Source organism: Rutilus rutilus, assembly GCF_951802725.1.
Source record: "Rutilus rutilus genome assembly, chromosome: 9".
Lineage (NCBI taxonomy): Eukaryota > Metazoa > Chordata > Actinopteri > Cypriniformes > Leuciscidae > Rutilus > Rutilus rutilus.
Genome location: NC_140223.1, coordinates 2,033,293 through 2,049,268, shown reverse-complemented (window position 1 = coordinate 2,049,268; position 15,976 = coordinate 2,033,293). Strand labels below are relative to the sequence as shown.

Here is a 15,976-nt window from a genome sequence, read left to right as displayed (position 1 = left end):
TGAGACGAATCTTAAGGGATTAGTTCACTGAACAGAAACATTCTGTCATCATATACTCGCCCTCAAGTTGTTTCAAACCTGTATGCATTTCTTTCTTCTGTTGAACCAAACAGTTGATTGGACCTCATTGAGTTCCACAGTATTTTGTTCATGCGTGTGTGTGTGTGTGTGTATGTGTGTGTGTGTGCAGGGCCTGTGGCATGACGACAGCAGCAGTGTGTCAGTAGAGTACAGTGTTGGCGAGTGGCTCCAGAAGCTCGGGCTCCAGCATTATGAGGAAGGGCTCCTGCACAACGGCTGGGACGACCTGGAGTTCCTGAGGTACGAGTGACTCTCACAGCTTAAAGCACGAGTTCCCTTTCTGTCAGCGCTCACACTGAGGATCCCCTCTGAGTAGTAGAAACAGCCGGCGTACATACCCGTGTGTGTGTGTGTGTGTGTGTGTAACCCCACTGATTCGTTCACTTGATTCTCACAGAAAGAACCACACGAAGACATTATACACTGCAAAAAATGCTTTTCTTACTCAGTATTTTTGTCTTGTTTCCAGTCCAAATATCAAACATTTCTTAAATCAAGTGAAAATGAAGTGAGTTGATGCTTAAAAAAAGCAAAATGATCTGCCAATGGGGTGAGAAAAATCATCTTGTTTCTGTGTCTTCCATTTCTCTCACCCCATTGGCAGATCATTTTGCTTTTTTTAAGCATCAACTCACTTAATTTTGATCAATTCAAACATAATATCTTATGGCATTTAATCTAGTAAATGCATCTTGATTTAAGAATTTTTTAATATTTGGACTGGAAACAAGACAAAAATACTGAGTAAGAAAAGCATTTCTGCAGTGTGCCGAGTTCCCTCACGCAGCGCATTTACTGGAAACACATGAGAAAACACAATTTAACAATCAATAAATGACTTTTACATGATTATGAACTCAAAAACATAACATAATGCAAACAATAATACATCATACCTGGAAATACATGAGAAAACACCAAACTGACGTGAGTTCTTGGTCATCCGCTCACAAAACTGTTAAAAATCATACGTGTACAAATAATCAAAGCGAATGCTCAGAAAGAAAAGAAATACAGCAAATTCCATACACATGTGATATGCATATATACAACACATGAAAGACAATTATTCGTCAATTATCTTTATCACTCCAACATGAAATAAGAGTCTCAAACACATTTCTAAAGAGATATGTTTGACTTTTGACCAAGATTCTATGAGAGAGATTCAGCTGACGTCACACACTTCTTAAATCCCCTCCACTTAGAGCTGTTTAATACACATTAACATTAAACAATGAAACTGCTTTACAACTAGAACAGGCATTTTGGCACAATTCATAATTCATTCACAATTTCATTGGTCATTTTTCTACTACTCAGAGGTGATCGTGGCCCCAAGAATGATCTCTCGACATAACTTTTCCATTAAGTAAACCACAAAATAAAAGCTGTGTGGTTTAACGTTTAAAATCCATCAATATTAGTTTTGTAATTTGTACTGTTCTTTTGTAAGATGAATGATTATTATTATTAAATATTTATTATTTTACTGTACTTTAGGGTTAGTATTATTAAGTAAATATAGTAATTATAATTGGTTTGTTTAATTTGATTTGATAAAATATAAAAATGGAAAAGGTGCAAAATGCCTTTGACAAATGTAGTTAGTCGTGTAGTATCCAATTTTTTTAATGAGTTATTTAACCTATTTTAAGTAGGTTTCCTACTGTGTACTTTTAATTTAATGTCTATTAAAGTCAGTATCATTTGGTTTTCCGCCAAAATAAAAGTTCGTTGATATAATGTTTGAAAACAATTAAGACAGCCATAAATATCAGTATTGTAATTTTACGGTTGTTCTGTATTAGTTTTAGTTATTATTATAATTATCAAATATTTCTATTTTACAGTACTGTGTAGTACAGTATTATTACTATAATACTATGAAATAAGATTTAATTTTTGTAATTGAAGAAAATGTAAATGGTAAAATATTCAATATTTTAATAAAAATATTAAAAGGTGCAAATTGCAAAAGCACCATAAAAGTATCATAACCTTTGACAAATGTAGTGAGTTTTTTAATCAGTAATTTATCCTTCTTTTAGAAGGTTTCCCGTGCATTTTTAACTTAATGTCTATTAAAGTTCATCAGTGTCACATTACTCCGGTGTAAAATATCACGTAACCCCTGCCATGTAGAGCCAATCATAGTCGATTGTGATTGAGATTTTCATAATTCTTTAGTTAGAATTCAGAGCTGGATTGATATACAAAGATGAAACCATCATCCAATCACGTGTCTTTCCTGCAGTGACATCACAGAGGAGGATCTGGAGGAGGCGGGCATCCGTGACCCCGCCCATAAGAAGATCCTATTGGCCAGTCTAAAGCAACAACAGCAGCAGAAGTGAGCCAATCCCAATCCAGGCCGGACTGAACTTTGCACTGGTAGAATGTTACCTGGTTTTAATTTAATCTGATGTCGTTGTAGTTTGTGATATTATTTAAACAAGTCGGCGTGTCGAAAGGATGTTTCACTACAGCCCCGCCCTCCACTTCCTGTCGTCTGGAGGAAGTGACATCATCAGAACATTCCTGAAGTGTTAGTTATTAATAACAGTTTGTTTTTCGTGCATGTTTCATGACTTTAAAGGAAAGGGAAATAAGCCAAAATCAGCCGTGACTTGAAGCAGTGTGTGTGTTCGCGTGTGTTCGTGTGTGTTTGTCAACGTTCGTTTCTCTTGGTTCAGTGTGTCATTCGTTTGGAAGCATTTACAATCCCATCATCCTGCACAGATGTTTGGTGTGAGGGAAAGATGGCTATAACACAATCCTCTCACCAGGTGGCGCTGCACCATCATGATGATTTGAGAGAATTCAAGAGAGGAAACGGTTAAATTCATATATTACATGTGAATCTTTTTCTATTTGCTCATTGATTCTGATGTGAGATTCAAACGCTGATGAATTTCTAAAAGAGTTGAGTGTGTTTCTCAATCTCAAGATGAGTTTAGTTCAGTTTGAGTTTTACTGAAGCCCTAGTCTTTCTGTTTTCATCACAGTAGCTTTCTTTGTTTTATTTAACAGTCTTTAATGTTATAATTATGGGTGTTTCTCCTAAAATGCATGTAGCAGAATTATTCTAGATATCAATTATTTGTGTATTAAGTTTTAACTTAAGAAGTTTTTCCCCTTTCATTCATTTATTTGCTGTATAATCATTTTTAACAGTTTAACTCAATTGTTGTAAGTTAATATTTGTGTTTGACTGCTAAATGACTGTCCTTTTAATGTTTGTTCTTTTTTTTTAGTTTAATAAAAACTACAGTTATGTTCAGTAAAAGAACGTTTCTCATTGAGCTTGAAATGAACATTTTGTGGAGTTTGTAATTACATTTGTAAATATATTTATATAAGCAAATGTAATTATCAGCATAAATAAACTCTGTGAAATGTATAGTCTATAAACCATGGCTTATAGATTATCATTCAATACATTACAAACCAAGAAACCTAAATAAATTAAAGTGATTACATGTTATTGTTTTTTGTAAAAATAGTGTCATTTTCATATATAATTTTTAGTAATATTATTACATATTCAGCAATATTTCATCAAATCAAGTGTGTGTGAAATGCTGCAGGATTTTTCTCAATGTCTTTTAATCAACTGGATCTGCATTAACAAAAGTCTTAAGGAAAAAAAAGTTACGTTCTTTATTTAAATTCTAAGTTTGTTAGAATGTTCCTAAATGCTATTCTTAATAGCGTCTCGGATAGTGTTGTTTCCTTAAGGTGAGACACAGATTTTGGGCTTTTCATTAAGTGTTTTATCAGTCTAATGGAAAGAAAACATCCCATAAGTGTATCTTTTATAACGCCATCTATTTGCATCTGTAGATTTAAATTTCAGGAAATATCTTAAAAAGCCATGTTCTCAAAATGAGTTTTGTCCTCCACTTCAGCAGCACTTACACACACCAAAACTTACAGCTTTATTCATATCTATATTCTGAAGGATTTTACTGAGGGGTTTGTTCATATATCATTAGTCTGATTTTATACAACATTTTATTTAAAAAATGGTGCAAATATTATTTTTTCGGTCTGTTGACAGTATTTTCTGATTTATGGAGTGATAAAAAGAGATATCCAAAATCCCCTCAGTAAAAACCTTGAACAATTAAACAAGAATTTTGAACCTGGCTTTATCCAATGTTCAGATTTTTGTTCTAGAAATTTAAGCAAATAAGTTCATATTTATTTAGGTAATGCCTCATTTGTATTTAAACATAACTTTTTTTGCAATGCTTAATGTAATCAGTCACCTGTGTAAATATGGGGAAATCTAGTAGTTCTTTTTTACTCTATTCATCTTGTATTGAGAATAAAATGACACGCTATTGTCTGATTGCTATCGTCTAACAAATTCAAAATTACATCATTCATAAATCTGAAAGAGTTCCAAACCATGAAAAAGTTGTCACCACTTTATATGATGAACAGATTGAATTTAGGCTTTTATTCACCAATAAACTGATCAGCAGAAGATAGTTTTTCAGAATGTAATTCAAGCATTTTAAACAAAATTTCAAACGTTTTTGTGCAAATGACACTTGCTTTGATTTTTTGTAACGGTATGAACACATTTGTAAGTTCTTGTGTTTTCAAAATAGAACTTGTAAAATAATTCGTCATCACATGATCAGATGAAGTGAATGCGAGATCAGACTGGACATGTTCATTTTAACTGTCTTTATTTTGTCATTTTTATGGATTATATACAGCAGATCATTCAGGAAACACATGGCGTGCACTGGAGCCAGTAAACATTAAAAAAAGAAGAAACTACATCGTATTTATATTAATATTTACAAAATATTTCTCAATAAAAGCCTAGCTTAAAAAAACATCCCAATATTTTTTTTCCTTTTTTATTTTTTTTTTCCTTCAATAAATTAACTACAAGTGGCTTAACTATGCTTGTTTCTGGGGTCACACACACACACTCACTCACACATACACACACACACACTCAAGAGCTTCAGTGAAGAAGCACATGATGAATTCATCAGCGAGAGGAAAGACGTCTCTACGCCGCCTCACGGATGCGATTTCTTGTCCTGAAGCTCCTGCTGGACTAAATGTTTCTGGATCTTCAATTAAGAGGAAATGAAGAACTAATTTACTGACAATGACCATTCATTCGAGCGCTGATGATGCAGATCTTCAGGGTTAAAGATCCTCTTGTGAACATAAAGAGAAAAACATCGCAGCTGCAAGAGATGAACATAAGATGGACCGTAGAACAAACACACACACACTCACTCACACACACACACACTCACACAACAGAAGCGCCCACAAGTTCAACATGACAATAAATTAAACACTTTACAATAAGGTCTCATTTGTTGACTTTAGTTACTGCATCACGTAACATCAACTAATAATGTGAAATATATCATTAAAGCATTTATGAACCGTTCTTGGTGTTAGTTTATGAAAATCACAGTTGCGCATTGTTTGATCATGTTAGTTTAAAAGCTGCACTCTTAAAAATAAAGGTTCCAAAAGTGACGTCATAGAAGAACCCTTTGTAAAGCGCTTTGGTGGCCATTGGGTCTGTGAAAGCGCTATATAAAAAATGCAGTCCAGTCCAACCCAAACTGTTCTAATAATCTAAAGAACCTTTTGTGGAACGGGAAGGTTCCGTAGATGTTTGAGGTTTGATGCCAATATTGAACCTTCATTTGAACAAATACAACTTTTAATGTTAAAAATGTATTATGATAACTGACATCAACATTAACTAAGATTATTAAATACTGTAGAACTATTAATTCCCTGTAAATTCTAACGGTAATAAGGTTCATTAGTTAACATTAGTTAACTTCAGTTAACATGAACTAAGAATGAACAATACTTCTCCAGCATTTATTAATCTTAGTTCATATCAATCTCAACATTTATTAATACGTTATTAAAATCAAAGGTTGTATTTGTTAACATTAGTTAATGCACTGTGAACTAACATCAACAGCTGTATTTTTATTAACTAACATTAACAAAGATTAATAAATACTGCAACACATGTATTGCTCATTGTTAGTTCATGTTAGTTAATGCATTAATTAATGTTAACTAATGAACCGTATTATAAAGTGTTAGTGTTCTAATTAGTTAAACAAGAGCATGCCTTACAAAACTAAACTGAAACACACTCTCGACTCTATAAGGAGAAAAGTTTAATCAAACTTAATTAATTTAAACTAAATCCGTAAAATGATCCCACATAGAACCTTGATTACACTTTATTTTAAGGTGTCATTATTACAGTGTAATTATATATTTATTTAATTAACAGGGTTAGGGTAGGGTTGAGGGTTAGTTGCATGTAATTATGCATAATTTACTGTTATTACTATGGTAAGTACATGTACTGTACTGATAAAGTATCTTTATGAGCTGCTTAATTTAATTAAAATTAAAACTAAATTAAAAGCAAACCCATAAAAGGATCCTCTTTAAGGTTCCGTATGTTCTGAGTATCTGTACTAACACATGCTCATTCAGCCCAGAGTATCACTCTGAAAGATGCTGGGTTGTTTTAACATAATTTTGGGTCAAACGCAAGCATTGGGTTAAAAATGTAATTTCATATTTTAACCCAACGTTTGGGTTTGTCCATCTTTGACCCAAACTTGCGTTAAACAACCCAGCAGACCTCTTCAGAGTGCACTTGATGCAGTGATGTGAGTGTGAACTAGCGTCAGCACATGAGACCTTATTGCCGGCGTGAACATCGAGTCCAGTTCTACACGAGTGACCCAGTTCTACACTGAGGTGCGCCGGGACCTCTAGAAGAGGTTGGTCTTGATTGTGTTGGGTTTCCGGTGGAAGGTGGACAGAACGCCGGCGAACGGCCCGGACGCCACACTGTCCGCGGGCTGCCAGGCCTTCAGCAGGTCCGGCGTGGGTCCGGCCGAGCCGAGGCTGGGCCACGGCGAGCTCTTCAGGCCCTGGTGGAGCGAGGGCGAGATGGAGGCGCTGGTGAAGCCGGAGCCGGAGCCGGACACGGGGCTCGGACTGAGGCTGCCGGTCCCGGGACTCCCCATGTTCCCGGATCCGGGAAGAGACGCGGTGCTGTCGGGAGTCGGGCTGCACGTCGACTCTTTGGACTCGTCGTCCTCAGATGAAGAGCGAGTCTCTCCGGGCTTCTTGGTGCCGGTCGCTCCTTTAGAGTTGGCGGCGCGCTCCTGTTTACGAAACTTGGCCCGTCGGTTCTGGAACCAAACCTGAGGAACAGCGACGACATCATTCAGAATTACACTTCCTAGAGGATTGATGTTCAGTTTTTGGTCAATTAAATGATATTATCAGATACAATTGTTTGATTTTAATTATGATACACTCTTAAAAATACAGTATTAATGTTCATTTGTAAGTCAAGTCACCTGTATTTTTACAATACAGATTGTTTTAAAGCAGCTTTACAGAGATAACAGGAAAATAATGCAACAGAGTTTGTGTCTGTGCAGCAGATCTGGAGGAAAACAGAGTCACAGTCCAGCTGAATCAGGGAAGGTCCATTTTTGTTGTAAAAAAGCTATTCAATTATATATATATAAATGTTTTGTTGTTGTTGTTTTTTGTCGATATGTGTATTTTGTACATTTTTTGTATGTATTCCTGCAATAAATAAATAAAAATGAAAGAGCATTACATTTGTTACAGTATTAATGTTCCCTTTTGGTCTATTACATGATATTAACAGATATCAAATTTAGATTTTAATTATGTTCCATTCTTAAAAATAAAGGTTGTTTATGAGCAGTGATGGTTCCGTGAAGAACCTTTGACATCCTGAAGGTTCTTTCTAATATAAATGGTTCTTTTATGATTCTATTGCATCACTGCAAAGTAACCCTGTTGGAAGCTTTATTTTTAAGACGCTGAATTTGAACTATAAGATTAATAAATGCTTTAGAAATATTTTGGTTACTCTTTATTTTAAGGTGTCATTGTTACAGTGTAATTATATATTTAAGTACTGAGTAATATTAAGAATTTTTCTTTCTTTCAGCATCGATGGTTCAATGTAGAACTTTAACATCCCAAAGGTTCTTTAAAATATTCCTCACACTATAGAATTAGAACTATATATAGTTCTAATATAGATATAGAACTATATGTTCTTTTAAGGTTCTTTGAAGAGCAAAAAATGATTCTATTGCATCGCTGAAAAAAAACCTTTTGAAACCTTTATTTGTAATATGCTGAATTTGAACTATAAGATGAATAAATACTTTAGAAATATTTTGGTAACTCTTTATTTTAAGGTGTCATTGTTACAGCGTTATTATATATGTCAGTACTGAGTAATATTAATGAACTACTGTAAATGTAGAGTTCGGTTTAGTTGCATGTAATTGGGCTATGCATAATTTAGTACATGTACACTCGAAAAAAATGCTGGGTTGTTTTAACTCAATTTTGGGTCAAATATGGACAAACCCAAACGTTGGATTAAAAATGCAATTTAAAAAATGTAACCCAACGACTGGGTTTGTCCATATTTGACCCAAAATTGGGTTAAAACGACCCAGCATTCTTTACACGTTACCAATATTTCTCATTGTGAAGTGCTACTAACGCGTATCTGCACGTGACCCAATGCAGCCGCTATAAATCTAAATGAATTACATTTGGAAGAGGCCCGAAATATACTTAGTCTAAGATTTCTTTTCATATGGTTTTGTACTCAGTGATGATTGTTGAACATGCGCCTCACCTGCACGCGCGCCTCGGTCAGGTCGATCTTCAGCGCGAGCTCCTCGCGCGTGTAAATGTCCGGGTAGTGCGTCTCCGCGAACACGCGCTCGAGCTCCTTCAGCTGAGAGCTCGTGAAGGTCGTGCGGATCCGCCGCTGCTTGCGCTTCTCGTTCAGACCGGACGGGTCCGAGAAGAACTTGTACGGGACTGAAAGATCAACGAGACCGGGAGAGTCATGATGACGACCTTGCATTTCACATCAGTTCAGACAAACAAATGGATTCTGTAATATAATAATGTTGCGTCTGATTATTATTATTTTTTAATACGAAAAAGGAATGGTTTTTGCGTTTCATTGCGTAGCAAATAAGTGCCATAAAATATATTTGAGGAATGCGTCCGTGCATTTGTATTATTAAGATTATAATTAAATTAAGCATTTTATTTTAAAACGACACACTATAAGTCACACATGTTCTGATGTGAAAATGCGATAATAATTACACAAGCCTATAATGTACATTTACCGCTCAGAAATATCAGGCGAGACAGGACCGCTTCTCATTTTCTTTTTCTGTCCAATAAACGCTCTTTTTAATTATAGATCCGTAAGACATAATTCAATTAATTACTTTAAATTGATTTGCGCCTCAAATTATATGACACGAAATTTAGGCTAATTGAATTAAATTAAATTAGCCTAAAACGTAAAACTCGCAAAGCTACAGGATTCTCGTTTGATTTTTTGCATCTGGGTCTGCAATTGATATTGAATCTGCAATTGATATTGATAATATCAATTATCCAAATTAAAGATACATGTGTAGCCTTTCAAAGATACAAAATAACGGTTCTTTATCGGCATCGAAGAATCGATGGAATGCACAAACGATTCTTTATAAAAATGTTCAGACTAATAAAAATAAAATAAAAAAACGGTTATTTTAGGAACTGATCACTGAAAGTTCCAAATAGAATTCTACGTCATCAAAAAACAAAAGGAAAATTTTGGAACAGTTTTAAACAGTGAGTCGTGACGTATAAATCGCTACATTCAGAACGAGTTTTACATGTTAAACAAAGAAAAATGGATAGTTTAGCGTGATATATATATAACTCACGCGCTTAACATTCCACACTGTTATTTTCAAGTCGCATTGCATATGAAGTGTTTTAGCTCTCGCACATGCATGTGTGTGTGTGTGTGTGTGTGTGTGTGTCACCTGTGGAGTAGGGCGCGGGCTGGTGTTCTCTCAGCGCACCCAGCGCACAGCTGGCGGACCCGAGCGTTCCGCACCCCGGGCTGGAGCTGAAGCCGTTCCGGATCGGGTTGTACTGGAACGCGTTGCTCTGACTGCACGAGTTAAAGTCCGCGTACGCCGACGCCTCCATCGCCGCCATGCACGAGTCGTACGTGTTCAGATACGAGTAATCCATTTTGTACATGTGGAGGGCGGAATGATGGAGACGCAGGTGTGTGTGAAGGTCCGCTCGAGGAGTGTGTGTGTGTCTCGGTGTGTTCCGCGGCTCTGCTGCTCGGTGTGTTTATAATAAAGTTGGAGTCCGGGAGACAATGGCGAGGCGGTGGTCTGTGTTTGCATGACAATGTCTCAGTTCTGAGATCCTCCTCCCTCAACACACACACACACACACACACACACACACACACACACACACAAACTCTCTCTCTCTCCATGCATCTCTAATGCACCTCCGCGTTAACCCTTTCCAGCATCATCTGCTACACTTGTGCTTCACTATTTCATCTAATGCTCTTTTGTTGCATTTTATTTCTTGTTTGAACGAGACCTGGAGCGCACATATCCCCCGCGCGCGCGCAAATATAACTCTAAATAAATGACTATTAATGGCTATTAAGACTAATGGCATTAAGGCGAGGATGGGCAACTTTTCAAGAGCGGGTAAATGGGTCCGTCTTCCTCATGCTAAATGAATTGTGGGATTGTTTTAGCTTTAATGCGGCTCTGGTTGGTAGTGTGAGAAGTTTAATTTGATTTCGGGAATAATGGCCTTTATTTAAACCCCCCAACGCTGCATTTAGAGGCCGAATGAAATAAAATGATCGTAAAATTAAAATAAACGATGAAATACTAATTAATGATGACTTGAAGTCGTTAATTGCACGCGTTTATTCGATCTGTTTTCATCAGAGATGACTGGACGGAAACCTGCTGCTCACAGTCACGCGCATCTGTGTGCTGTCACTCACTATTACGCGCGAGTTTATCCGAACTCTTTGAACAATATTAATTAGACATGGATATTATCCGAGCTGCTGTAGCGCATTATAAAGGCCTACGTGAAATCATCATATTTAACATTTAACATAAAAATCACGTTTCAAAATTATGCAATAATAATCGCATTTAACGTAATCAAATCAGAAACAACATTTATTTTCATGCAGCTGAATATGTCATTTTTAACCATATGTGTCATGGATTCGTTTGACTTTTGACCCTGTAACCCTCTCTTTATGCGCGCGTAACCTGGTTATCCCGACGCGGCCCCGGGCGTGCGCGTCACGGCGCGTTTGGATGATTTCGGGTGACGCGCGTCTCAAACTTCATCCATCAGCGTCCGCATCACGAGCGCAGATTAACGACTGTACCGGGAAGTGACGAGATACACACGACAGCAACAAGTCTTCACGGACACCGGAACCTTTCAGCACGTGTTCATCATCTCCGTACACACCTGAGGAGAGCTCCGAGATCACCTGTGTGTGTGTGTGTGTGTGTGTGTGTGTGAGTGTGCGATTCAGAACAGATCTTGTTACAGATTTCATTGTTAAATACTCATACACTATTTTTAATATACAACTTGACAAAGGAAAATAGGCTACTAATGTATTTAATATTCAAATAGTTTTTTTTTTTTTAATGCAGTGGGTTCCCAAAACCATTTTTCCCCTAGGAGATTTTAATCAAAATAACCTTTTGTGCAGTGGAAATATTCTATGGATGTTAAAAGCCATCGATGCCAAATAAAGAAACATAAACGAAATAAAACCATGTAAAATGAAATGAACTAATTGTCTGATTCGACTCATCGTTAATTTAGTATTTTACATCGTGCGCGTGTAATGAAAAATAAATGCTGGCGTGACAGATTGCGCGTTATTTCAATCTATTAATATCTATTTTGCTGATTCAGTTTTAATTTTAATAAGACTTTTTGTTGAAATTAGCCTACATAAATGTTCAAACAAACAAATGAAAAAGTTTTGTTCGTACTAAATAGCAAGTGTCTCGCGTTACCCCCGCGCGCGCCCGGCGGGTTTCAGACGGGTCACTGTTTACGCGCGTGACACAGACGGGTCGCGTCTCATCCTTTCCCGATCCTTCATCCCCCTTTCTCTCTCTCTCATCAATCTCTCTCTCTCATTAGCTCAATCTGCATTCAGCAGTGATCGGTCACCGGGAGACACACGCACGCGCGCGCGCTCGCTGTAATGGCCCGGGCATCGGATGCGATTACTGTCAGCCAAACCAAACCAACCCAAACACAATTCAATTATCCCGGAGAGCACGAGACCCTGCGCTTTCCATTTATATATTTATTTTGCGCTCGGAAAATGCCCTTTTTTGTGATGGCAAAGCAAAATATGAGTGTTTTAGAACCACAGGAGAAATTAATGGAGGCTCTCGGACAGACAGTAAGTGCACTAATGTTAAACGCTGGTTAGTGTAACTATCGATCAACAACAGCATGCCAGAATCCATCAAAAAAATGAGCGCTCGGCCTGACCCGTTCTTCAGCTGTCAATCACAGACCTCAGCTGTCAATCACAGCACAGTTATTTACACAAGCGCCATGAATGAGAAAGAGCCTCGTTACTGTTTCCGCTAATCGCCGATGAATTTTAAAGCTGCAGGTCTCATGGGTCGCTCGGATCGGGATTAGAGCCCATTTTCAAGACAAACACTCGGATTTGAAAGTCAGATGTGCGCGAGCGTCTTTGAAGAGATTAACGCATGTGTGCGCTGGTTAACACGGGCAACCGGGATCAGTTCCCCGGCAAACTCACCCCTGACACCGAGCAGAAGAGCCCGTGTGTCCGGCTCTGACTTCTGATCCACAGGAGAAACACTTTCACACCAAACCAAACTGTTGTGTTCAAATCCTCTGCTGAAACACGCGGGAAATACCATAGATTTACACGGACGGAATGTTCAAATGAGCCAAGACTGTTCAAAATCCAACTGTCACATTTTTTTAAAAATTCAAAATTCAAAATCCAACTGTCAAAATTTAAAAAATTATAAAATTCAAACTGCAACTGTCAAATAAAAAAAAATAAAAAAAAAATAAAGTAAACTCCAACCGTCAAAATTTAAATAGTTCTAAATTGAAACTCAAACTGTCAAAATATTTTTTTTATATAAATTCAGACTCCAACTGTCAAAAAATAAATAAATAAAACAATCAAAATTCAAACCCCAACTGTCAAAATTCAAATTTAAACGGCCAGAAGTCCATTAGACTTAAACATCATTCTATCTAATATTTCCAAGCAATTAAGACTCATGTATTGCAATTTGGTCTGTCAAAATAACTATAATAATCATTTAATTTCATTAAAATAATTTAAAAAAATTGCACAGCCACACAAAAGATTGATTGACTGCATTAAGTTTGTTATTATGAAAATAATCTCCAGAAAGATTGTGACACTAATGGTTTTTCCTATTCACAATATAGAAATTAACCTCCTGGGATTCTATTCTTCTAATAGGCTTTAAACTATTTGGTTACATTTTATTTTAAGGTACCGGTAATATTAATTAACTACATGTACTTATAGAGTTACAGTTTGGGTTTGGTAGGGTTAGTTACTAATTATACATAATTTACTGCTATTACTATAGTAAGTACATGTAGAAACGTATAAACGTCATCTTAAAGCGTTACCAAATATTTTCTATAACACACAAATGTGCGATCCATTTCTGTAGAATACTTTAATCAAGTCGATTAATTGAAACGGTCACAATTAACCATGTCTAAATATGGAACAGTAATATGAAATATAGAAAACTAAACGGGATTTTAAATATCTGAGGCGTTTTTGACCAGAGAATGCTCTTATTTATTTTACCAACGTCAGAAAATTGGTCAAAAGAAAAACTAGCTAAACTGTAAAAAAAATAAAAATATATTTTAATGATTTATCATCACAACTTTTTTTTTTCCTTTGTCAAGTCAACTTAGATAATGTGGTAGAGATAACAATATTTTGAATTTCTATTTATTAAACCAATCTCCATTATATTAACTCAACATTTTAAGGCAACCAGGTTACTTAGTTTTTTTTTAAACCAACGTTTGTTTGTTTTTACAGTGGAAAACTGACGTCATTTTATTAATGAAAAAACAAACCCCGCATCAGATGTAGCGGTTCTGTCTGTCTGTGTGTGTAGTGTGTGTATAGTGTGTGTAGTGTGTGTAGTGGCAGCAGCTGGAGAGCCAGTAATGGGCATACGCGTTAATCAGATCAGGGCTCCGGGGCCCCGCGCGCTCAGAGCCCGACACAACCGGCGCTGCGCGGGACCTGTGCAAACTTAATCTAATTAAACTCTCCTCTAAACTAATTAGCCGGCAATCTGCCACGCGAGCTGTCCCAGAGCAAGCTTTGAATTAGGCAGAATGGATTTCTCCCCGAGTCTTTCAGAAAGAGACACGAGACAGAAGAGAAGCTGCTCGCGCTTTTATTCGCTCTCATGTTCGCGGCGCGGGAAACCCTGTTCGGCACAGATGCTGTTCCTGCTGAAATATTACAGCGAATGATGGGAACGCTAGAGTTCTGTTACATCTCTGCCTTTACCAGCAGCAGGTAACAGACACCTGATCTCAAACTGCACAGATGTGCTCAGGCATGACGCCGTTTATCTTCCACATAGTAGGCACAAGGGCGGACTAATATATATAAAAAAACTAACGTTTAATGCGTGAACGCGCGTGCACGCTTCCTAAAATATTTCAACACGCAGATTAAAATCAATAAAACAGCGACAAAAAACGCCCAAAGGCACATCGCGAACTAGAGTACGACAAAATAGAACAATTACGCAATAGAACGAACGATATGACGAAATACAACGTTCACGTCAGCAGCGCAAGTCAACGCGACTCGAGAATATTGTCAAAATAGAACGTCCACGTGACGTCATCAGCGTAACTTTCGACACGTTACATTGAACAATGATTGTGGTGTAAACACACACTGGCATACTAAATCACGGGTTCTTTCGGAGTTTACACACGTAAAGCAACATAATTACACACACACATCACAAATAATACATTTTTTATAGTTCAGACTGAGATAAAACCTGTCAGATTGTTTAATCTTAGTAATTTGTGTATCATGTCAATAAACCAAAATGAAAAACAGACTAACTACAATAGTGCAACAGCACAAGTTCAGAAATAAATCAAGTGTGTGTGTTTAGAAACACAGAAGCAGGACTATGGTCTCTCTCTCTCTCTCTCAGTCTCTCTGAGTGTAATTTCTCATCTCTCAGATGCAGAGCTACAGGACTGTAAATGGTAAATCAATAATTGTGTGTGTTCCTGCAGGTTTGTCCGGTGGGACTCGAGCAGAGAGAGAGAGAGAGAGAGCGAGAGAGAGAGAGAGAGACGAGAGACCAGCAGCGTTAAAAGACATGGACACACACGATAATGGACGAGAGACGTTCACGGCTGTGTGTGTGTGTATGAGAGGCCGGATCGGTGCAGACTGTGATAGAGGATCATCATTACACACACACACACACACACACACACACACAGTAATGTAAGCGGTCTCTCTGTGTATAATTAGATTGGACTGTTTGAGAGGCTGAAGGAGAGTTTCTGCTGTTACAGCATCTTCTCACACACACTCCTCCGTCTCACACACTCATTCATATTCAACCTTCTATCAGTGCAGAGATTCATGCTTTATTGTTTACTGTTTACATTAATGTAAACATGTTTCCCTTCGCCTGAATCAGTCTGACACGCTTACATCCAGAACACTGCAAAACACAGGAGAGACCGAAACACACGGTAACGTTGTGTGAGTGTATATATGTGAGTGTATGTGTGTGTGTCTGTGTATGTGAGTGTGTGTGTGAGTGTATGTGTGAGTGAGTGAGAGTGTGTGTGT

At 37.2% G+C, this 15,976-nt stretch overlaps 2 protein-coding genes across 2 annotated transcripts in view; one reads left to right on the top strand and one right to left on the bottom strand.

Annotated features, from left to right (window-relative positions):
* The window catches only part of inppl1a (inositol polyphosphate phosphatase-like 1a), a 40,741-nt gene extending 37,351 nt beyond the window's left edge, over positions 1–3,390 (top strand). The window contains exons 26-27 of the mRNA XM_084420104.1: positions 191–321; positions 2,339–3,390. Coding sequence (XP_084276230.1) covers positions 191–321; positions 2,339–2,438 — 231 coding nt within the window. The 3' untranslated portion in view covers positions 2,439–3,390. The remainder of the gene's footprint in view (positions 1–190; positions 322–2,338) is intronic.
* Positions 3,391–6,737: 3,347 nt separating this feature from the next.
* Positions 6,738–10,364, bottom strand: phox2a (paired like homeobox 2A). Its single transcript, XM_084420132.1, has 3 exons — positions 10,026–10,364; positions 8,822–9,009; positions 6,738–7,325 (listed from the first exon to the last, which is right to left on the bottom strand). Exons 1-3 carry the CDS (start codon positions 10,246–10,248, stop codon positions 6,888–6,890), a joined length of 849 nt encoding a protein of 282 aa, XP_084276258.1. The 5' UTR covers positions 10,249–10,364; the 3' UTR covers positions 6,738–6,887.
* Positions 10,365–15,976: the final 5,612 nt, after the last annotated feature.

What these genes read in the sequence shown, in the direction of transcription:
- phox2a (XM_084420132.1), bottom strand. Translation starts at nt 10,248, where the DNA reads ATGTACAAAATGGATTACTCGTATCTGAACACGTACGACTCGTGCATG. An exon ending in GCCCGCGCCCTACTCCACAG is followed by an intron (nt 9,010 to 10,025) that starts GTGACACACACA and finishes TTGATCTTTCAG; the next exon opens with TCCCGTACAAGTTCTTCTCG. An exon ending in TGACCGAGGCGCGCGTGCAG is followed by an intron (nt 7,326 to 8,821) that starts GTGAGGCGCATG and finishes GCTGTTCCTCAG; the next exon opens with GTTTGGTTCCAGAACCGACG.